The following is a 24,257-nucleotide window of genomic DNA, read 5'->3' on the forward strand; positions in this document are numbered from 1 at the left end:
GCTAAAGAACCTGGTGACTGAACCTGGCTGGAGAACCTGGCGAGAGAACATGGCACCAGAACTTGGTTGGAGATCCTGACCAGAACTTCGCTGGAGATCCTGGAGGGAGAACCTCGCTATGCTGATGAACTGAACCCAGTTTCCATGTCATTCATTCTTCGCCGACTCCGTCCACACCTTTGGGGATCCCTGGACCCGTTGGGGTTGGACCCCAACAGATGAGTACTCAGGAAGGTTCTGGATCAGGATCCTGGACTGGAGGCCAGTGAGGCCCTGGTGCCCCTGACCACCATCAAGTTAAAAGTGGCACTGCCTCCCTCTCCTGTGAGCATTGACATGTGCTATGCTCTGGAGACAGCACCATACTGTGAACTGACCTGAATCCATTTGGTCACATCTCTCAGGTTTTGTTGTGTTGGGTGTTTGGTTTATTTGTTTGACAGCAGCCACTGAAAACTTTGAGGACGTGAAGGCAGACCTCGTTATCAAGCCGAATAAAAGCAAGCCTTTGACCAAATTCTGCCACATATGCAGATATTTTCTGAGCAACTATTTACTTGCAAATGGGTCCAGCAGCGCTCACACAGCTTGTTCTGTGGGCTAGTTGCAGCCATCTGCGTCTCTAGATGCCCTGACCGCATATCCCTTGAGGTCTCACTGCATTCTTTCACCTGCTCTTACAAGAGTCAAGTGTGTCTCAGAATTCATTTGGCCAACCCACATGTCTTGAATACCTCTGCTTTCACCAAGGAGAATGCGTTTCTAATGTTTACTCTGCTAATTATCAAATGCCTGGTATTGAGCCGACAGAAAGACAGCTAAAGTGCTGGCCATAGTCCACTGGAGTGGGGTGACAGTGTTATTAGAGGCCAAACTAAGAATTTGCATACACTCTACTTCATTGGATCCTTCCAAAGCTTTGAGGTAGGTTCCATTATGATCCCCAATTTATGGATGAGGAACCTGAGAACTATGGGGTTAAACCAATGACCCAAGGTCATAGAATTACTAAGTGTTCTTAGTAATGTGGAAGGAGGTCACAGGTCCTGCTTTCTGTTCTGCTTGTGCAGTGCCTGAGCCAAATGTCCCCTCCAAGCCCCAGGGCGGGGGCACCTTGGGTGAGTGGCAGGCAGCGCCAAATGTTGCTGGTCAGGCTGTGCCCAAGCTGGAACCACCCTCAACTCCCCATCCTGGAGTCATTAGGACGGGGCCCTGCCCACACACACACAAACTCCAAGGGCCCTTCAGCCGCCTGGGAGGCCGGCAGGTCCAGACATAGTATGAAAGCGAAGTGACTTGCATGAGCACGGAGCACACCATGAGACTACTTAGGAAGTCCTCCTGAAACCAGTGAGTTGGAACTTGCAGAGTGAGCGAGAAAGCCAGTCATCAGAACAAACCCACTTGAGCTGGGACTTGTTGATTCTGCTCATTTGAAGTTGGAGCCAATTATCCTGTGGGTTGGGATAGTCCTAAATCGGTCTTGTTTGGGGGACTGAGACAAATGCCAGTCAGGAGACACTGTGTAGGCCGCATCCCGCTGCGGGAGGATTGTGCATCCTTGGTATCCTGAGCCGTGAATGGTTCCGCAAGTTTTAGCCAGCTGTTCCCTGTTCTCATAGCCAGAATACCGGCTCAAACTGTGCCTACTTTGATCTCTGCAAATTGCTTTAAAGGCCACCCTGTGTCTACTTTCTGCTCCCTGAACCTTGCTGCCAGGGCCTTTGGACAGGAAGTTTCTATGGTCACATGCAGCCGTCGGCAGGGATGGCCACGGAGGCTGCCTCTGCCCTTCCCGGACATCTCTGCCTTGTCAGGTGTTTTCATGGAGGAAAACCTTGCTTCATACTCTTCCTCTCCCAGGGCTGATTCCGTGCCTCCCCACCCAACTCTCAGATTCCCAGGCACCTTTCTCCTGCCTGTCAGAGCAGAGCAACCCTTTCCCAGGGCCTCACAGCCTTGGAAAGGCCACCGTGGCAGAGACTCTGGGTAGCCTGCAGCCCCCTCCCTGCAGCAGCCTGCACTTTCTCCTCTCCTTTCAGTGAGGCAATAAATTAGATTAGATCTATGGCTCCTGGGAGCCAGGGTCTCCCCCACACCAACAGGGAACACAACTTTTTCGTGGTGATTTCCTCGGCAAATTCTTTCACTGGGCAAAATGATGGGAAAGGTCTCCACGTTCCCAGCCTATGGCAGAGGCCTGTGAATCTGCTCTAAGCAGCCAGGAGCAGCACCCATCAATTATTCAGCACAGACTGAGAGCTCTGAATGTGCAAAGGTCTTAACAAGTATTTTTTATAGATTCTAGCCTCACAATAGCTTAGTGAGACGAAGCAAGGTTTCCCTGTATTTGAGACAACAGAAGCTCAACCTGGAACCAAGATCAACCCAAGCCAGTCAGCCACACTAACGGTGCTGTGTGACCCTGGCAAGTCTGGCGACTTCTCTGGTTTGTGGTTGTTCTGTAATAACTCTCAGGAAGGTCTCTCCGGCCCAGGCCATCCTGTGTGTGTGTGGGGGAGGGGGGGGGGCGGGGGCGGAATCTGTATACTGCAGTGTGATTTCAAACTGTTAGTGATTGCTCTTGTTGTTTCAGGTGTGGAAACAGATGTTTTGAATACGCTGAGGTACAGCCATTAGCACAGGATGTTGCAAACCCACCTGCACTGAGTGACACATCCAGGAGTACAGGTAGGTCGGTGCCTCTGCCTCTGCTCCCGGTGGGTGTGGCTCTGCGACGTGGTGACAGAGTCTATGCTGTGGTTTAAAGTCTGTGCTTGGGGCACAAGGAAGTGTAAAGGCCATTGCACCAAAACACATTTCTGAGGGAGAGAAGTGGGAGCTTTCGAGGGGAAGTGAGTTGCCATAGTAACTGAAGGTGGGATGGGGCCCTTGGGGCTGTCTCCCAGGCCAGGAGCTCTCCTCTCTCCTGCCCCTGGCTGGGTATCCAAAAGGGTTGTCTCATTCCCATCTCCCAGGAGTAGGGCTAGGACCCCGGGCAGAAGGTGGCCTGGGGCTGCCTGGAGCAGGAGAATCAAGGGGAGTGAGGAGCTTTCTCCATGAGGCTGAGAAAGATGGACCCTGGAAACTTCAGGTTTAGATCCTTCCAGCTGAGCTACCTCATCTGAAAAGACACCCTGTTTCTATGCGTCTATATTTAAATCCTATGAAAATATCCAGATGGCCTTGCTTGGCCAGGTGTTCATCCAATGGACCAGTCACTCTTGCCAGAGTAAGACCTAAAAGGAATGTCTGTCTGGGTCACATGAGTGTTCCTGGGGGTGGTGGCAATGGGCAGGGAGCTGTAACTCACAGTCCCTTCAGATCACCTGACCCAGGGGTGGTGCCCACAGAGGGATGCTAAACAAAGACATAGCTGACCCGCCTAACAGGTACATCAGAAATGTAACTAAGTCATGCAACGTAGGAAGACCAGGGTCAGTACCCAAGACTGGTGTAGAAAAGTGCTACAATTTTGTTTGGAGAGGAAGTGGTCAGTTCCATTCAGAAAAAGCAATGACTGTAGAATGAGGTGGTGAACTAGGCTCAAAGACTTAGTCAAATTCAAACATGAGTTTATGGGGAAAGGATAAAGCATAGAGTTTAGACCAGCCTCCCCCAAATCCCTGCCCCCACCCCCTAATTCAGACTCACTAGAAACATCTTGATCTTGCAAATCTTACCCATGAACCTGCAGGAGGTCTTCTGGGCAGGAAACCACCTGGATGTGTGAACTATTCAGGCTAGAATTTGTTCACTGATTCACAACATTGCAGTCTCCAGCGTTCATTGAACATCTGCTGTTTGCAGAGGCCTGTGCTCAGGACACAAAAGAGAAAGTAATATCCTTCCCATTGAGGAGCTAGACATCTGGTCAAGGAGACAGGACACTCTCACAGTTCAAGGTCATACAGGCCAGTGAGCCATGAGCGTAATGGAAGCCAGTGCCAGAATTCAGACAAGGAATGGCCTGGAAGGTGGGGTGTCTTTGAGGGCTTAGGAGAGGAGGCAAGCCTTCAGTTAAGCCCTAAAGCAGAGCTTTAGAATTGGTGAGGATCAGGGAGTTCCCAAATGGGCCAATGACAAACAAAGGGATAAAAGTTCTCCTTTATTCATTCATCCATTCAATCACTCGTTCATTCATTCAACAAGTTTACTGAGCACCTACTATGTGCCAGGCACAGCAGTAAACACGAGAAAGTCACTGTGCTCAAGGAGAAGTCAGGTGAGAGAGCCAAGGCTTGAGAGCAGGGAACACAGCCTAGAAGAAATGGCTGGATTCTCACAATGGTTTGCTGCCAGGACAGGAGGAATAATCCATAGCTTCCAGGAAGTGGAAGTGGAGGGTTCTCCTTTGTGGGCAACGTGCAGCCGGCAGGTGTGCTCTCCCCTGAGGTGTAGATCAAGGGCACATTTGGGAAAGGCCTCACTATCATGTGCACTCTTGACACCACCCCACTTCTCTCACTAGCATCCCCCCTGCACATCATCATACACACGCAGCAATGTAACCCACCCCTATCCCCCACCTGTACACAAGCACACACAATGTCCCAACACAATTCTCTCCCACCACGCACATCTAACTGGTGCCAAGGGTCTTGCCTCTGGATGTCCTTCCCCCCTCTCAGGCGCTCGAAGTACCAGCTCTGACCAAGACCTGGAATAAAGATGAGCCAGGATAGATGATCTGTGTAGAGCCAGACCAGCGGGTGTCTCCTCCTGCTTCGGTCACCATGGCAACCTCTGATGAGGAGAGAAAACACAATCTCTGGAAGCTCCTGGAAGCTCCCTGGCTCCTGTGGGCAGCTCTGTGGGGTGCAAGCCTGTGTCCCCCAGCCTCTCAGCCCCAGCATTGGTGCTCCTACAAGTCTGCAGAACACAGGCGGGGATTTCACTGCCTCCATCCAACGCAGCCGCCGGAGGTCAGTCCTGAGTCCTGGCCCTGAGCTCCCTTTTTTAGTTGAGCACCAGGATTTATGAGTAAACCCAGACCAGAAAGCCTGCCTTGTCACAGCTCCGAGTTAGAGTCCCAGGCCGAATGACCCCATATCCACCTGGGAGGAAAGCATTATCTGCTTTAGAAAAGGAAAGTAAAAGACTGAGGTATGAGTGTGGCCTGAGCCACCCTGAATTTCTTTCTGTTTATAAAACAGGTTCTAGTCCACCGAGCCCTTCCCTCACTCTCATGCCTCTGCAGGGTGGATGCTGCATCACCCCATTTTCAAAAGAGGGGCAGAGAGCCAGGCAATGAGGCAAGGTGACTCCCCAAGTCTCACTGCTCCCACCAGGGGTGGTTCTGGTCTCAGAATGCAGACCCACAGCCTGGGGAGCTGGGGTCCCCCTTTGATCTCAGCCTCTGAGCGGCTCTCCATCACATGGGCCCTGCCTTGGTCTCAGGTAGGAGGTGGGAACATGCGGCTCTGCGGAGAGGAGGGGGGTGGCCTGGCCTGGCCAAGACTGGGAGTCAGAGTGGGGGCTTCAGCTGACTTTCCTGCAGCCCTCTGACTGCCCCCCGCCCCCCACACAAGCACTGGCTATGGTTGGGGCAGATGCTGCTTATCCTTAGGCCACTCCTGAGCTCAGGGAATGACTCTCTCTAAGGAGTCACCTCTGTTGAGCACACTCAACAGAGGTGCTGGCTTTCGGGAGTGACCCCTGACCTGGTTGAGGAGCATGACAGCCTCAGAAGGGGGTGAACGCTCAGAGGTGGCAGAAGGCTCAGCAGCGGACACAGAGCCAGAGGCACTGTGCCCCCGGAGCAGGCCCGCTGCTGTGGTCTGTCTCCTGCGGGGACATTTCTGCTATGAAGCATTGGCCATACTGTGGTTAAGGATCCTGCAGGATCTGAGTTTCCTCAGCAAGGCTGGACTGGGGGGATGGGATGTCTCCCTGCCTTCATGTGCCCACCATTGCCTACTATCCACTGCTCTGTTGCTGGGAGCAGGGCCGGCCTGGACTGCAGGCAGGGCCTCACATGCCTGTGCAGAGCAGTCTGTGGCTCCTCTGCTGAGCGTACAGAGGGTGTCACCAAGCCTAAAACCAGAGTGTGTCAGTTTATGCACAAGGACCCATGGATGGCACTTCTGCTGGAAGGAAGAGTGTAAGTTCACATGCATGAAGTTGTTATGTCCTCACCAAGCATTGCCTGTAGTAGACTGTAAGTTAGGAAACATAGCTATGAATGCAGATGGACTCCTGGTAAAAGCTTCTTTAAGAGGACAATGGTCACCACCCCGTGGTTCTCCCTGGAGGTGGCACCAGCCCCTCTAAGGACACATGGAGTTGTGGGGAGGGAAGTCACCCTGTTTCATGACACTGCTCAGCCCTCAGTTATACATATCGCCTCCCCAAATGAATTGTACGTTCCCCTCATTTCAGCCAGGGCTCTTGGTTGTAAGCATCAAAAGACAACATTATTGTAAGGTGTTCACAGAAGTGGCAGGAGGTAAAGACTCAAACAGGCAGAAGCAGGGCCTCTGGGAAAACAGGAGAGAGTCCTGTGAGTGAAATGACCCGCTGAGACCGTTCAGAGAGGTGCTAGGTTGTGACCCACACAGTGCCCCACACCACTTTTGACACCAGGCGTGTGAGTTTCCACACCAACCGATTCCCCGGTTCTCTGCAGCCACCAACTGAGTAGCCTATACTTTAACTCAATTGGACACTGTCTACCTAAAGCTGGCATCAGATTCCGCCAGTTAGGGGCTCAGTCCCACTAGACCAGTGATGGCAAACCTCTGACACGCGAACTCATTTTTTTGGTTGATTTTTCTTTGTTAAATGGCATTTAAATATATAAAATAAATATCAAAAATATAAGTCTTTGTTTTACTATGGTTGCAAAGATCAAAAAATTTCTATATGTGACACGGCACCAGAGTTAACTTAGGGTTTTTCAAAATGCTGACACGCCGAGCTCAAAAGGTTCGCCATCACTGCACTAGACTGTCCCCCACATCACACATCAATCGCAAGTCCCAGGTTGTCACCTGTATTTCTAAGTGACTGGCTATCAATCAGGTGTGAGGGAGGGGTGCAGAGCTCCCAGGCCCTCCCAGGCATGTTGCCCTCCCAGCACCCCCTATCTTCCCCAACCTGGAAGCTCTCTGAATCCCTTCAGTTAGGCTTTTTTTGGAGGCCTCATTAGATAGGCATGATCTATCACCTGGTTATTTCCCCTGGCCGCCGGCCCTATCCTGAGGGGCTATCCAAATGTCAGCTCATTGACATGAGCTCCAGTGGGGTCGAGAGAGCCTTGCTGTGAGTAACAAAAGATGCTCCTTTCATTTGTATCAGTATGCAGCTGTCTCAGGAGCTGGGGACAAAAAGCAGACATTATAACACAGGTTTTCCTATCACTCTCGTCACCTAGAAGATGAAAAGCGTTTTTAGGAGCCCAGCAGTGGTGGCTCAGTGGTTAAGTGTCAACCTATGAACCAGGAGGTCACGGTTTGATTCTGGGTTAGGGCACATGCCCAAGTTGCAGGCTCAATGCCCAGTAGGGGGTGTGCAGGAGGCAGCCAATCAATGATTTCTCATCATTGATGTTTCTCTCTCTCTCTCCCTCTCCCTTTCTCTCTGAAATCAAATATAAATATAAAATGTAAATATAAGTATATATTTAAAAAGGGTTTTAGGAGTTCTGTCTCAGGAGCTGGGGATAGAGACCAAATATATTTCTTATTATATCACAATAACAGACCCCGCAACAGTCCTTTTCCGGGAATGGCTTAGCTAATCCCACCTTCCCCACAGGTCACATCTGCCTCTGAGGCTGAATATGGCTACAAATGAACCCCACCTGACCCTCCATTCTGCCCTCACACACCAGATTCAGAGGCCTGGGCCTGGGCATCTGATTGGCCAAGTTCAGATCACATGTTTGCACCTGGTTGCCACGGCACCTGGTGGCCAGGAAGGAGGGAGGACGTGATCCTCTGGTTTCAGAGGGCAGGTGCCCGGCCTGTTTGCTCTCCCGCACAAAACAGGGAGCTCCCTACCAACAGTAAACGGCAAACAAACCAAAGACAAATATCAACAAATATTGCCCATGTTATTCTATATTCTTTGTCCAACACATGCTTATGTTGGCTGCAAAGGTCAGAAACCCAGTCAAAGAAGCTTAAGCAAAGAGAGTACAGTGGGGCCTTGACTTACGAGTGTCCCGACTAACGAGTTTTTTGAGATACCAGCTGTCTCTCGTCCGATTTTTTGCATTGAGTTGATAGAGTAATTTGAGTTAAAGAGCTCCTTAATGAGCTCCTTAACGAGCTCGGTCTCGGAGCGAATTAAACTCGTAAGTCAAGGCCCCACTGTATATAAGCTATATAATCAAGGTTAGGTGGTGGCTTCCAACAGGGCTGAGGGCCTCTGGCTATCTCACATGCTTGGCTTGGTTCGTCAGGCAGCCCCTCTGCCTGTGGTGAGCGAGATGGTGAGCCAGCAGCCCCAGCCAGCAGGGAACATGCAGCTCCAGGATGGTTCTGATGCAAAACCCCAGGAGGGCTCTGATTGGCTCAGCTCGAGACATGTGACCGCCCTGAGGCCAGAGAGGGACTGTCAGTCCTCAGCAAGCACATGGAGGGGTTCCCCATAGGAAAAAAAAATGCTCCTTCAAGAAGGAGGGGAGGGATGTTGAGTAGAAATTGCCTGATGATGCTGGACAGGGAGGAGGGCCTAGAGCTGTACGTGGGATACTGAATGGCCCTGTCTGTGTGCCAGCACCTAGTGTTGGCCCTTGATGCAGGGTGAGGCCACTCCTGTCTTCCTAGGGCCTGAAAGCCTGTGTCCAGGACTCTGAGGTCAGGGCAGGTCTGATAAGGACAGGTGGTGAAGGTGCCATCGCAGGAAGTCCAGGTCCACTCTGCTTCCCTGAGCCTGTCCAGACCGGCTCAGACCTGAGCAAGTATAGGTCACAGTGAGTGAGAGTGTGTGTTGGTGGTGGGGGATAGGAGAGGGGAAATCTGTTCCATTTGCTCATTTAGCCCATGAACATTTAAAGAGAGCAGCATGGCGCTAAGTGCTGGAGGTTCCAGGATACAGAGCCTGGTTCTCACCTTCACGAAGCTCAGTCTGGTGGACGACACCATCAAGAAGGTCCTGGCCTGGATGGTGTGGCTCAGTTGGTTTGCGTGTCATCCCTTGCACTGAAAGGTCACTGGTTCAATTCCTGGTCAAGGGCACATACCCAGGGTGCAGGCTTAGTCTCAGGTTGGGGTGTGTACAGGAGGCAACAAATTGACGTTTCTCTCTCTCTATTCCCTTTCCCTTCCTCTCTAAAATCAATAAAAACATAAAAAGAAAAAAAAGAAGGTCCCTAGTAGAAGTGCTGTGGCTTGAAAGGGCCAGGTAGCCTAGTGGTTACAAGCCAGGGTGGAGCCGGCTGCAGGGGTTCAAATCCCAGCTTCACCACTTAGTTCTGTGACCATGGGCAAGCTATTCAGTCGCTCCGTGCCTCGGTCTCCTCGTCTGTGCAATGGAGACAATGATGATACTTGCCCCAGAGGGTTGTTGTGGGGACTAAATGTGTTAGTGCATGTAAAGCTCTTAGAACAATGCCTGGCGTGGTATGCTCTGAGTAAGCATTAGCTAATATTGTTGTGATGACATCATTGTTTCTCTGAAGTGCTCTTGTTACACACACTGCTCGGGCAAGTTAAGGAAAACTTCCTGAAGGAGAAAATTCCCGAGAACTGAGGCATAGAGGGAAGGGAAGGGCATTGCAGGCTGAGGGAACAGCTGGTACAAAGTCACAGGGCCTGAGAGAGCGTGGAATTCAGTGGGACGGGAGTGCTGGACAGGTGGGCCTTTATGGGGAAGAAATGGAACGGTTCTAGCGAAGAACCTAAGACCGGAAGGAGCAGGCACAGGCCCATAAGTCCAAGCAGAGAGCGGGCAGCTTTCTAGTTTCTCAGAAGAATGTAGGCAGGGCAACAGGTCTGAGAGAGACAGACAGAGACAGAAAATGGGCCAGCAGCCCCCTGTACCATTCCCTGCCCTCGGAGCCCATCTAGGAAGTGGGTTTGAAAGTTGTCCAAGTGAACAGATTAGGTCATCATGAGGCGAGGTGTTGGCTGAGTGACTGAGCTGCACCCACATGGCTCCTCCGGCAGCCAGAGGAATTAGCTCATGGCTGGCACAGCCCTTCCCTCCCACAGCCACCGTGGTCTGGAGCGAGCCAGGCAGCCTGCTTGAACAGCAGCCGCTGCGTGCAGAAAGGCATGTCCCCACTGCAAAAAAGGCCCACATGCCCCGGGGCTGGTCCCTTGCAGGGGGTGGGGTGGACTGCCTGGTGGGCCTCACCTGGGCCTGGGGGGACTATGGTCTGACCTTGTTTTTCCGGCTTCCCCAGGTCCCAGGCCTGGCTTTCCTTCTCAGGCTCTGGCATATGCAAAGCCGAGTGAGAGAAAGTGTGTAGGAAGGACTTAGGTTAGGCGTAAAGAAAGCCTGACTGTCCAGGCATTAGAGGGTCCCTCCTCCAGAGCCCACACCCTGGAAGTTCCTGGTTTGTCCAGATAAGTGGAAGCCCCCACTGCCCTTCGGCCCAGGAAGCTGGCCAGCGCTCCTCTGCCCCCTGCACCTGGCTGGCACCTCTCCTGCAGCTCAGACTGGGTCCAACTCAGTCATGCCTGGCCTGGCCTGCATGGGCGACATTCTAGCTGGGAGGGAGGGAGAAACCCCCCTGGGCCCTGGGGCACTGGGACATCCAGAGAGGCAGTGTTCCCTGGTTCAGTGACCAGGAGGACAGATTCGGTTTCAGCAAATCCCGGGAGTGCTGGGGGCGATAGGAGGCAGTCGAGGACTTGGTCCCTGCAGGCTGCACGTGACCACACCTTCTAAAGGGCTGAGTCCCTGGTCCACCACACGTGCCGTGATGATAGTAATAATCCTCAGGTGGGTACCGCTCTTTACAGTTTGCAGAGCTTTCACAGGTGAGTCCAGCTAATTCTCACAGCATCCTTGAGAGGCAGATGGGGAGGGGGGCGCCAGTGCACAGATTAGGAAACTGAGGTCAAGAGGAGAGGGCTGATTCCAGGGGCTTGCATCCCACCCCAGTCCTTGCTCTCACCTCGTGGCTAACACAGTCAAACCTGGGTCACCTGGGCCCCAGGCCATGAGCTGGGGTGTTTATTAGTAAAATGTGAGCAGGAAGGGAAGGGAGTGGATATATTGTGGTGATTTTGTAAACTGGGCTCTTTTTCCTCCTCGCTATGGGAGACCTCGTCTGGCATGATGAAAATGCAATCGAGACCTGAAAATCGGGTGGGAGGGGGGAGGGGGGAGGGGGGTCCACCGACTTCATCTCAGTTGGCTTTCCAGGAAGGGAAGGGTGCGGAGATGGGCTCAGGTCAGGGGCCACCAGGATGACTGCTCAGGGCAGCCCGAAGGGGCCTTCTGGGGCTATGACTGATGTGGCACGGATAGGTCTTATCATCTTAAGGATAATATTTTTTAAATTAAATTTATTGGGGTGACATTGGTTAATAAAATTGTAAAGGTTAAGAATAATACTTTTTAAAGTGTCACTTTAGAGGTATACTTTTTTGAAGTATACCACTCACCAGGTTAAGGGCTCGCTATTTGCTACTTTAATCCTCACAATGACGGATGAAGCCCACGGTATTACCCCAGGGTCTGCTTCATGAGTGAGGGACCTAGGCAGTCCCGCAGGGCCCTGCGCCTGGGTTAACGCTCTGCTGTTGCCATCTTAAAAAGTCTTCGTTCTTTTTAAAAGGAGCCCTGCATTCTCATTTTGCACCGAGTCGGGCAAATTCCATAGCCGGTCCTGGTGACCCCCACTTCTCAGAAGAGGACGCAGAAGCAGCGTGGTCATAACACAATATGCCACGATCAGAGAGTTGGCTGCCCCGGAGTCTGATCCGAAGGCCCACACCCTCTAGAGTAGAAAGAGGCTGATTAGAGTCTGAAGACTGTGCCTAAGTCCTACTCCTGCCACCTGCCCGGGACTAGGGGCGGGCCCTTCAGCCCTCCCAGCTGTGAAATGGGGTGATCCCTCCTGCTGCTCGGGGCTACTGGGAGGAGCAGTGGTGTGCACAGGGGTGCTTTTACACACTCCCTAAGGCTCAGCGGATTGAAGGATCATCATTAGCTGACTCACAGTGCGCTGGTGCTCCTGTTAATGCCCCAAGTTGCCCTGACGTTGTCTTCACAGGCCTTCTCTGAATTGATTCAGAAACTGATAATTAACATAACCTCCCCCTTCCCAAGGAGGCAGCCTCATAAAGTCATCCAGTCATAACTCGCCCACCCCAAAGGGAGACCCTTCCCTAACAGGTTCTCCCTCCGCTATAGATGCCCTGCCGTCTTCCGTGGGTGTGTAGCTGGGGGAGACGGAGGACACGTGAGACTTCCCATTAGTTTCATCTGCTCATGGTTGCCTGCAACTAGATCCTCTCCAAAAAGCATTGCTGGAAATAATCAGAGCTCCTGTGTCAGTGGGAAGAAGCCTTTCTGGGGTGAAGCTGCCCCAAGGCACACTCAAAACAGATTCTGGCATCTCAGCAAAGAGGTAGACGGCGCCTGGGAGTGGCCCCAGAAAGTGACTAATTGGTCTTTACTAGAAGAGATTCTAAAGACGCCTGTGTGACCACGTGACTGCACAGAAAGACACCCATGAGAACACCCCACCTAAGCCTACAGAGTACATGGACCAACCTTAGTTCTGCCAATGCCCCAAACCCAGGAGGTTGGTATTATGGCCCCATTTTACAGGCAAGGAAACGGAGGCTCAGCCAGCCTGACAGCACCCTCAGCGAAGGCAGTCTGATTCCACATCTGGTGTTTCTATCTAGGAACCCCGGCCTCACTCAGACCCCTTGGGGAGCTTTAATATCCACGGAGTTCCACTCCAGATTAACTGAGTTCCCACCCCCAGGAGTGCGGCCTGGCAATGCACCATTTGTGGAAATTCCTCAGGGGCTCCCCACCTGCGTGGTTGGAGGTGAGATCCAGGTTTCTCTGCCATCAATTGGGGTGGAATAGTCCTCTTTGTTCCTCAGGGGTGCCCCAAAGCAGGGGCAGCAGAGCATGGGAAAAGGGCAGCCAGTCTTCCTCTGGGCAGGTTACAGCACAGGCGGGCATTGTACAAACACCTGGAACGGACAGCAAGCTCTGCTCTTCTTGAGCACCTCCATGCCTGTGTGGGAGAGAAGCCGCACCGCCTCCCTGAGTGGCCCCGCCTGTGTTTTCATTTTGCTCCCCTCCAATTCTGCCTCGTCCTATGCCTGCCCACCATCACCCAGTGCCCAGTCCCCTCACCCCAGACAAGCAAGCGCACTCTCAGTTCCAGTTTTATTTTCCTTGCAGAGACCTTTTAAAAGGCACCTACAAGTCAATAAAAGTCTCTTCCTCCGCCCTCCCCGACCTTCCACACCAAGGTGGCACCCTCTCCAGGCTGCAAATGCCCTGTGTTTTCCAGGGAGGCTGTGTCTTGGACGTTGTTCCATATCCCTTCATTCTTTTTCACAGCTTGCTTCAGCACAGATTTTTTAAACACCCCGAAAGCCAAGAAATTCCCTCCATAGTCTGAGTCAAATGGTCCTGCTCTGATAGAGCCTGTGGGTGCAGGGACATGGGGGTGGGGGGGCGGCAAGGTCTAACTCCAGGCCACTTCTCTACCCTGTGCCCTGATATTATGGGGCGAGCACCTTGGCTCAACCTTCTCCCCAGAGGTGGGGAGGCCAAATCAGATGAGGGAGCTGGAGCCCTTGCCCAGGAGGCACTGCTGTATGGGCAGGACCGTGATAACCATCTTCCCAGAACGGTGAGTCACCCTGAATTCACGGCTCTTCCTGGGCTGCAGGTCTATTTGCTTCCTCCTCGGAAGAGTGAAGTAGGTGTTGTTTTGGGAGGAAGCAGCTGAGAGTGGCTGTAGAACTGGCCTTGAGGAGCTGGTGCCTGAGGACAGGTGCTGTGGTGGGTGAGGTGGGCGGGGTCAGTGGTTCCTGGCCCCCAGGCACACCTGCGCTGCTTGGGGACCCTCAGGCAGCTGCCCTTACGGAGACCTGAGCCCTCAGAATCCAACCACCTGCCCCTGTCCTGGATAATTGCTGGGAGCTCTTTGGTGAGTCATTTAACCCCTGAGAGACTCAGGTATCTCACATGTAAAATGGGGACAAAAGCAAGGAATCACCGACTTGCAGTAAGGACGATGAAGTAACAGAGGCGCAGTCACTTCATAAATCGTGAAACCCTGTACAAAGTATTGACTTATTATGAACTCCTCTGCACCAGGTTAAGGTATGTCTAGTCCTCATGTCTAGTCCTGAAGTTGCAATTAGCAGCCTTGTCACTGAACCTGTCAGTGTCCCCTGCCCAGGAGCGCGCAGGCCCTGCTCACAGCCTTTGCTGACATTGTTCGCATCCTTCCTCAGGGCCTCCCTGGACTGGCCAGCAGCTTCTCGCCACCTGCCCTTCCCCACAAGGAGGGAGCTGCTTCCCCGCCCATCTCTGATCCGCCTGCATCTCCGGGACTGATAGATCTTCTTGGCAAACCTGCCCCAAAGATTCCTGCTAACGCCTGTCTGTTCCTGCCTTGTGCGGAGCACGGCGCCCACGGGACTCCGGAGAGAATCTTAAACCCAAAGCTCTATCGTTGCTCTGGACGGCACCCTGTGCGCTCCTGCCTAGTCCCTCTCGGCTCCAGGAGCTGCTCACACCCCAGCGATGCCCACGGGAGCCTTGGCCCCAGCTGGGTGAGACCATTCCAGAGTGGGCCCCAACCTTCCCAGCCTCCAGGACTCCCTCATCACCTCCACCACCTCCCATGTCCGACCGCCCAGCAGGCTCTAGGATGTCTGTGCCCCAGATCCAGGTGGAAGAAGTGGTGGTGGGGGAAGAGGTGCTGGCGGGAGCAGCCCCGCCTCCTGACGACCACCTCCGGAGCCTGAAGGCCCTGACTGAGAAACTGAGGCTGGAGACCCGCAGGCCCTCCTACCTGGAATGGCAGGCGAGGCTGGAGGAGCAGGCCTGGCCCTTCCCCAGGCCAGCTGCTGAGCAGCGGGAGTGTGGGGAGGAAGAGCCCTCCCTGCCACCGAGAGAGCCCAGACAGCACCCGCCACCTAATGCCAGTGCCAGCCAGGATGCCGGGACCGGGTCCACGGGCAAGCTGGAAGGCTTTGAGAATATCGACGAGGCCTTAGCCTGGCTCAGGAAGGAACTGGTAAGTGGCTGCCCCTGCAAGGATCCCAAGATGCCATTCTCTGTGTGTGTGTCTGTCTCTGTCTCTGTCCCCCTCTCTCTGTTTCTGACCCATCTCTACCTCTCCCAAGTGCACATCTGTCATTTCCTATTAAAGCAAAGGTAAGCTTTATCGCCATGTAGTTACACGACATCCATGCATCAATAAGCCCCTGATCACAGGTACTTATGAAGCAAGTGTTGCCCATGAGAACCTGAGCCCATGAAGGTGTCCCCCGCCTTCCCCAGTGCCACTCCTGACGTTAGTCTATGTAGGCAGAGCCTGTTTGGTTGTCCTGCACAATCCCCAAAAAATACATCCCCACTGGGGCCTGGAATCCCCCATGAGTTGAAATAACCGTGGCTGGGGCCGGGGGTGTTCTTTTTTTTTGTTTTAATTTTCGATATTGAGACTGCTTCTTAAAACGCGCCATTCCTCTATGTCAGCGGTTCTCAATCTTTCACAGGGGTCGCCTAAGACCATCCTGCATATCAGATATTTACATTACGATTCATAACAGTAGCAACATTACAGTTATGAAGTAGCAACGAAAATAATTTTATGGTTGGGTCACAACATGAGGAACTGTATTTAAAGGGCCAGAAGGTTGAGAACCACTGCTCTATGTCTTTAGTAACTGGGATATAAGTTGATTTGCATAAAAGATGGGGCATCTGTGGGTTCTTTGTGTCACTGGGTGCTCAAGGGGGTACAGGAGGGGAGGGGAGATGGACCCACGGTGGCCAGGGCAGACCCTGGAAGTTACCCTTTCAATTCCTGAGGCTGAACTGCTTTCATTTGTTTTCATAAAGAGGAACAAAAAATTATTTCCATTAATCAAGGACTCAATTTGTTGGGTTAGGGTTCATTTGAGGTTCTATTGCTTTGGGGAGCAGAGGCTTTTACTTTTTAAGTGAGCATTCTCCATTGGCTCCCTTTGGGGTGGAGAGCAGAAATGGAATTCCCTGTGTGTAAACCAGTAGGGAGTTCTCTAGAGCTTGTCCTCGTCCTGTAGCATCAGAGAGAGGTGCCTCTCAACCCAGGCTGCATATTAGAATCCCCACGGAAACCTGGAAACCTCCCAAATCCTAGACCACATCCCAGACCAATCAAATGAACACCTTGTGGGGGGTGGGGGCTAAGGATCCAGGAATCAGTGGTTCTTAAAGCTCCCAGGTACTTCACAAGCACAACCTAGGCCAGTGATGGCGAACCTTTTGAGCTCAGCGTGTCAGCATTTTGAAAAACCCTAACTTAACTCTGGTGCCGTGTCACATATAGAAATTTTTTGATCTTTGTAACCATAGTAAAACAAAGACTTATATTTTTGATATTTGTTTTATATATTTAAATGCCATTTAACAAAGAAAAATCAACCAAAAAAATGAGTTTGCTGTCACCTCTGACACGCGTGTCATAGGTTCGCCATCACTGACCTAGGGGGTGAACCATTGTGTTGGGTGCAAGTTCCTCAGCCAGGGAATTGACCCCTCTGGGTGCAGGAAATTGGAAGAACAGATGAGTGACAGTAGGTAGGTGGGGCATGCTTTATTATGAGCAAAGCAGCCAGCAACTGGCTGGTCAGTGGCAGCTTATATACACCCTCAAACAAAAGCAGCCTCGTGCCAATTAGTGACACTCGCTTGCTCGTGCTATATTAACATAAACAGGTTATCTAAGAGTGCGTGGGTGTGGGGGCAAAAGGAGAAACAAGATTGGAGGGAGTCCCAGCCCTCACTCCATTACCTCTTTGATTCTTACAACAGGCCTGTGTGATTACAGTGATTGTGCCCCTTTCACAGATGCGTAAACCAAGGCTCATAGAAATCAGACGACTTGCCTAGAATCATATGATTAGTAGGTGGCAGAGCCAGAGCTTGAACTCAGCCTTCCCCACTGGGAGTAGAGCACTTTGGGGAGAGAGAGCCAGGAGAGAAGCTGGAGAGATAGCCCTCCTGCAGAGGGCGCTGCTCAGACATGCCACCCTGGCTGCAGGGTAGAGAATCGCTTAGAGCAGCGACTCAGACTCTAATGTGCATGCAGGTCACTAGGGTCTCTTGTTCAAATAAAGATTCTAATCCTAAAGATCTGAGATGGGGTCCATGATTCTGAATTGCCACCAAACTTGAAGGTGATGCTACCTTGCTGGTCCACAGACCACACTTTGAGAATCAGGACTGATAGGCAGGCAAGACTGGGGCTAAGGGACTAAGAAGGTACCTCAGAGGGAATCCCAGGGATCCCCAAGCCTGTACCCTGCGCCGTCCCTTTTGGCGTGGGGCTCGGCCAGTGAATGGGGTTCTTTCAGAAGAGGGTATGTCTAAGGTCAAAAGCAACCCAAACACCAAAGGGCAGGCAGGCCAACTCGAATGCATGCAATTCTGCCCTTTTAGGAGATTAAACAGTAACAAGGCAACTCGTAAAATCCTGATTGATTTAAAAACAAGATTTCAACATTTGAATAATAAACCCATTCTTCTGTTTTTAAGCCTCAGTCAAAACATTAAACTCCGTGTCATTGTTTTTTCTAATTTATCATCTGTTAACTCATTCAAGGTATTACTTCAAATTACCAATTTTTTTTAACTCAATGAAAGTAGTTTCAAATCACTTTTAAGCCCAGAATCAAGTGTTCTCTCCACCTGAGCAAGCCCTTGCTGCTGATTTGTCCAGCTCGGGTGCAGATTTGTTTTTCCCCCTGAAGTGGCCGAGAAAACAGACTAGAAATCTGTAATTCCGTCACGTGTGGCTGTTTTCCCTACAGAGAGCCAAACACTCAATATGACCGGTGTTTTGGCTCAGTTGTGGGTTTGTGCCCAGTGGTTCTCTGACCTTCATGAGGCGGTCCCAGCAGCAGTTACCGCAACCAGCAAGGCGTTGGTTGTCAGTGTTGACCCTTTCAGAGGCAGGCCATGTTGGTCTGGAAAGATCGGCTTGTCTAGCCTCTGCCTCCTGCAAGTCCAGCTCAGGGACACACAGTGACTGCCTGGATCTTGACTTGTTTCCAGGGCTTTAAAGGCTCCCAACTGCTCCCTCAGGGGTCTCCTTTCCCTCTCACTTTCCACCAAAGGAAATGACAGTCACTCTTGACTGCCCCCAGGGACTTTCGAGTAGAATGGGTGCATGTTTTTTTCAGGCTCCTGTGTTGGGAGATACAAGGAAGATGTTGCTTATCAAGGTGTAGCTATTGGCATTGCCCCTCCAGGTAGGAAGACCTGAGTATTCAGACAGGGCTGCCGCCTCTACCCTCGGTGGCTTTGGGCCACCTGGCTCCTCCAGGCCGACATCCAGCTCTGCTGTTCATGGGAGACAGACTCAGAACCTGGTTATGTGGCCTTTGTGCTACTCTGATATTTCCAGACTGCTCACCTGGCCAGAAGGTCGCAGCCTTCAGCTTCCCACCTTTGGTCAAGTGGCCTGGGCTGGGGTGGGGGCAATGTTCCAGGAAAGGGGAGTTAGAGAGAGCACGGCCCTGACGCTGTGGGACTGAACCCACTGGCTGAATTCAGAAAATATCACAAATGCATCTGAGTGTGTGTGATTTCAGAGCTAGCGGGGGAGCGGGAGAGGGGGAGGAGTGGGGGAAGCTCTCTCTGTCTCCTCTCTTTAATCCTGCTGCAGTGTCCCCCTTGCCAACCTGTAAGGCAAAGAAAAGGGAGAAATCTTCTGCTTGGCCCCTGTGATGCCAAATGAAAACAAAGCATTTAGGTTCCTCCTAAGGGGTTGTCTTTGTAGCGAGAATCCCTGGGTGTGGGCAGATGTTTTTCTTTTAGCTTCACGCAGACAGAGCCCCTCAAAGGTGTTTATGGTTGTTAGAGAGAACAAAAGGAAACCTGACAAGTTTTCATCATTCCAGGGCCTGCTGTGGCAGGAGGCTGTAGCCCTGGACTCCACTGGCCCCTCTGTGGTGGCAGCTTGAGTTGCTCCTCCCCTGGTTAACCCTCTCCTGCCCGTGCTTGGCAAGCAGATGACGGGGCTGTCCAAGCCCAGCCCTCTGAGGCCAGTCATTTCTGCTGAATGAGATGGCCGAATGACAGTTCAAACTCACCAAGCATCTTTCGAGGGGGATGGAGATGAGAAATGTGAAGATGGAGGCCACTTTAATGCCTTCCATCTAGGAAGCATTTTGTGGTCCCAGAGGCCTGATACATACCATTTTCTGTGAGTGGCTTGGAGGTATTTGCTATTCCCATTTTACAGATAGGAAGGCTGAGATTCAGAAACGATGAGCCCGAGGGTCATCAAGGTGTAGCTTGCCCAAGGTCAGATGCAAGGGTGTGGCTAAACCAAGACATAGACCTGCATGTCCTGGCTCTGGCTCCAGAGGTTTTTCCTTGGTACGAGGTATAGATACATCAAATGTCTGAGTCAGGGTGGATATGATTTGTCAAAAAGCCCACATTTGAAACCCTGCAATTGTAGAAAGGGACATGTGTAAAGGGTTACAGAGTGCTATTAGCAATGTTTCATAACATCATAACAGCCTTTAGCAGGGACAGGGCAGCCATGCCCATTCTATGATGAAAATAATAACTTGTTCAGAGCCACCAGGTGCTGGGTTTGATCCACAAGAGAATTTCTAGTCCAGGTGACCCTTTGCTCCAGGTGAAGTCTTTTCAGTCTGTGTCGAGCCTCTCAGCCTGTCCACACCAGCGAGCTGCAGGAGGAAAACAGTGTTCTATTCCTCTGACCAGAGGCTGGCCCTTCGTGGTTACTACAGAATGTATAGACCAGCGGTTCTCAACCTGTGGGTCGCAACCCCTTTGGCGGTCGAAAGACTCTTTCACAGGGGTCGCCTAAGACCATCCTGCATATCAGATATTTACATTACAATTCATAACAGTAGCAACATTACAGTTATGAAGTAGCAATGAAAATATTTTTATGGTTGGGTCACAACATAAGGGCCAGAAGGTTGAGAACCGCTGGGCTAATGAAAAGAAAATAGGATTCCACCAAGTCTCCTATCTATCTACTCCAGGATTTCTGTGAGGATCAAATGAGATGAGGCACGGGAAAACGCTTCACAGACATTTGGTTATAGTGTAAACTGTTTTCACCTGGGTATAAAACAAGTCGTGCTCCTGGGCTGAAGAAACTGCAAGGAGGCTAGTCATAGCTAGAGAGGAAGCCGGGTATTGCTACTTGATGTCATTACCTGGATGGAGGGGAGGACAATTAGCATATTAACCCTTTATATCAGTGGTTCTCAACCTTGGCTGCACATTAGAATCACCTGGGAATCTTTTTAAAATCCTGATTTCAGGGCCTCATCCTCCGGAAATTCTGTTTCTTTGTTATGGGGTGTGGCCACAACATTAGGAACAATGAAACAGAATTTCCGGAGGATGAGGCCCCAGAAATCAGGATTTTAAAAAGATTCCCAGGTGATTCTAATGTGCAGCCAAGGTTGAGAACCACTGATATAGATAGATTAGGGAGAAAAAAAATAAAAGACAAAAGAAAGATAAGAACTAAACTCCTCTCTCTCTTGCCAATGTAATTGGTACACATTCCTCATCCTATAGTCTGCGGATTTAAAAAAAAAAAAAAGGCATAGAATCTCTTAGAATAAGATAAGAAAAATGAGGCCTGCAATCCCCAAAAACTTCCTACTTGGCATGAGAGCTGATGAGGTGGGGACTGTGGACCAATGAGATGAAGTGGACTAGGAATCAGGAGGTCTCCCCTCCCTCCTTTTCTTGGCTGTCTCGCAGTGCAAAGGAGAGGCAGAGGGAAGGAGAAGAGGTCAGATGGTTGTGTCCAACCAGAATAACAGCACGAGGCAGTCTCGGGGTATAAGACGCAGGCAGGGTCCTTTGATCCAGTCCTGTCTATTCAATACAACCCACGTTCACTAGTGCCTGGGCCTAGGTGCTGGTGTGGGTGGAGGCCCAGGTGCACGTCTTCATGGGGTTCCTCCCTCTGTGAAGGAGACAGACAAGTAAAACAATGACAAGGTGTGACAAGAGCTATACTAGAGATACAATAAATGTCCTTCCAAAGTGCTTGGGGGAGCTGAGTGGTCACCTTGTGCCAGGCGCAGTGGGCAATGAAATTAACCAAAGGGAAATACACAACCCCCCAACCTCCTCAGCAACCAAATCCACACCTTTAAGCATAACTGACATTAAGCTTCTCCTTATTTCTCCTATAATAATTAAAACCCAGTTCCTCCGATGGCCACCCTCCTGGTTTAATAACTATACAGTGGGTAGTCAGTGGGTAGTGTGGGCGAGGCTCCAGGACATGTGTTAAAAATATGGAGCCCGCCCCAACTCTCCGTAGAAGTTCTGATCCGGTACACCTGCAGTGGTGTCAGGAGTTTAACAGGTGCCTGCGGGTGATTCTCAGGCCATTGGCTCATTAACCGGTCACAGGCAGATTGGGAAAAGTGTAAAATTTCTAACTAGATTAGACTTCCAATTAGGTTCTTCCACATCTTAGCTGGGTGACTTTTGGAAAACCAACTAGCCTAGCCCTGGGCTTTGTCATTGGAAAATGGGGGTAATAAATACCTGGCAGGGAGTTATGAGAGGACAGTGAGGAGGGCAGGAGAAAGGCGCTGAGCACCTGCCAAGGAACTAGGTTATGCGCACTCACACACATCACATCATTCAGTAGGCACTATCACTACCCCCATTGTACAGAAGAGGAAACTGAGGTGAAGCAATTGCCTATGATCAACCAGCAGAGCATGGATTTGAACCCAGATCTGCCTGACCTCTGAACCCCTGCTTTGAATGGCTGCTACCAGCCAATTGCTCCTGTGAGCAAGTAGGAGTACACTTTGTATTTCATAAAGTTTTATGCTCATTCAACACGTTCTCTCAATTCCTGAAACTTTGGGCTATTGCTCTCCAAAGTTTACTCAATTTAGCTCTCTTTCTAAGAACTCCCCCTCTCTCTTCCTTATTATAATTGAAGGCCAGGTCTGGTGGCAGATGGGTTCAGAAGGGACTGTCCAAGCCTGAGGCATGTCCTTGGCTGGGCAATTGCTTTCTGAGGATGTATTATTTTACAAGCTTCTGGACCCACCCCCTCTTCCCAGGCTGCTGCCAGGGTCTGAAAAACTGGGCACTGCCCAGTGGGTGTTGGTCATGCCCCTGTGTGCGGGCCTGAACCAGTCACAGCCAGTGAGCAGACAGAAGCTGGGGAAAAGTCACAGAGAGGCTCATTCAAGGCGGCCAAGTCCTTGGCAGCGTGGAGAAGGGCTCCATGTCTGTGCCAAGGGCCTGGCTTTCAGGAGCCACAGCTCTCGACTATCGAGCCAGAAGCTGCTCAGGAGAAGGCAGGTTCCAGGAGGTTGAGAAGCTTCTCTTCTCCCATCCAGCTCTCCCCTAAGGCAGGCACCCACCCAGCTCCCACCAGGGCAGGCACCCACCCAGTTCCCACCAGGGCAGGCACCCACCCAGCTCCCACCAGGGCAGGCACCCATCCAGCTCCCACCAGGGCAGGCACCCACCCAGCTCCCACCAGGGCAGGCACCCACCCAGCTCCAGTGACTGAGGAGGACAAAACCCCCCCTTTCTGATTGTGCTCATTCTAATAGTGCTAGTTCGAATTATGAGCAGAACCTTCAATCCTAGAGCAGGAAGGAACCAAAGGATGATCAGCCCTGAGTTCTCAATGAGGGAAGATGTGCAGAGAGATTCTATGAGGGCCCATCAGACAACTGTTCTCCGGCTCCGGCCCAGCCCTCTCTTGTCTCACACTCGTGTCAGCAGCCCCCACGGTCAGTCTGGCCACATTTCACAGTACTCAACAGTTCCAGAGTCTTCCTGAGAGCCCAGGGTGGGCAGGGCGGGGGGGGGGGGTGTTATCAAATAAATGTGTGGATGGTCTTTCTCCATCGCTAGTGGAAGTGGGTTCTTGGGGTGCTGCTGGAATAAGTATTTCCGGAGGATACAAAAGAGGATGAGATGTGGTAGAAAGCTTTATTTGCTTGGAATTACATCCCTTGGTTTCTAAAGTCCCGTTTTCCTTAATCCAGTCCTGGAAAACGAACAGCGGGGGGTTCAGGAGAGCTGGAGGCAAAGCCAGTGTCCAGGTTTCCGTTCCGTGGTGGAGCTGGGTCCAGCACAGCACCTTTTGTGTACCCATTCTCCCATCAATGGACACCTGGGTTATTGTGAATAATGCTGCTGTGAACATGGGGGTACAAGCAGCTGTGTGAGTCCCTGCTTTCCTTTCTTGTGGGTACACACCGGAAATAGAATTGCTGGATCATATGGTAACTCTATGTTTCATTTATTGAGTAACTGCCATATGTCATCCACATCATTTTACTGCAGGCTTTGTCTTCATTTCACCAGCCTAGAGGCAGGAGTCAGCCCGTCTTCTAACTCCCTCTAAATCATCAGTGACCCACGAGACTTGACTAAAGAAACCTCACAGCAAACCACTTACACACTCATTTTAGATCTTCCTGCCTCTGAGTTTCCTGGCTGGCCTTCCTCCTGGGTGTCTCCTCTCTCCCCACCTGGGCCTCTCACCACCCCGACACCTCCCCAAGCCCAGCCAAGGCAATCTCCTCCTACAGAGCAGCTCAACTGCCGCCTTCACTTACTTAATCCTGACTTAATCCTGCCCTGGGGGATTCACCTTCTACCTTAAAAAACAACTTGAGAAGCATTCTTGTCTGACACAGGAAACACACCTGTGTTGGCTACAGTCAAGCATAGACCACAAACACTGTTATTCCAAGAGACCACTGGTCATGTACTTTCTCCCCTGATGGGAACACGCCCTGTCACCACAATGCACTGACAGCGAGGCAGTGACATTTCTTGCTCTTTCACCAAGTGCTCTACCCTAATTACAGGATTGCTGGGATTACGGGCCACACCTCTGAGAATCCAGCAAGCGCCTTTCTCCCTGGGACGGGGCATTAGAAACAGTCACGTCCTGCAGTTGGGTGCTGGCCAGGGAATGCACTAAATCCACATTGTTAGTTGAGTCACTGGGCCCAGCATCTCAGTTTCTTTACTAAAGTCTTAAAACTGGGAGGCCCTGGCTGCTTTCCACATCCCACACCTTGGTCTGGAGAGAAAAG

General features: G+C 51.4%; 1 protein-coding gene across 2 annotated transcripts in view; it reads left to right on the forward strand.

Annotated features, from left to right (window-relative positions):
- FAM167A (family with sequence similarity 167 member A) overlaps positions 1 to 24,257 on the forward strand; it is a 33,649-nt gene that overhangs the window by 3,658 nt on the left and 5,734 nt on the right. The window contains exons 2-3 of one of the 2 annotated variants that reach the window (XM_014456812.2): positions 2,597 to 2,691; positions 14,397 to 15,184. In XM_014456812.2, the coding sequence (XP_014312298.1) occupies positions 14,789 to 15,184 (396 nt within the window). In that variant the 5' untranslated portion in view covers positions 2,597 to 2,691; positions 14,397 to 14,788. Of the gene's footprint in view, positions 1 to 2,596; positions 2,692 to 10,912; positions 10,935 to 14,396; positions 15,185 to 24,257 lie in introns of those variants that run through there. The other variant, XM_023755780.1, reaches the window with a different exon arrangement.

This window comes from Myotis lucifugus, unplaced genomic scaffold (genome assembly GCF_000147115.1).
Source record: "Myotis lucifugus unplaced genomic scaffold, Myoluc2.0 scaffold_1, whole genome shotgun sequence".
In the NCBI taxonomy this organism is placed as follows: domain Eukaryota; kingdom Metazoa; phylum Chordata; class Mammalia; order Chiroptera; family Vespertilionidae; genus Myotis; species Myotis lucifugus.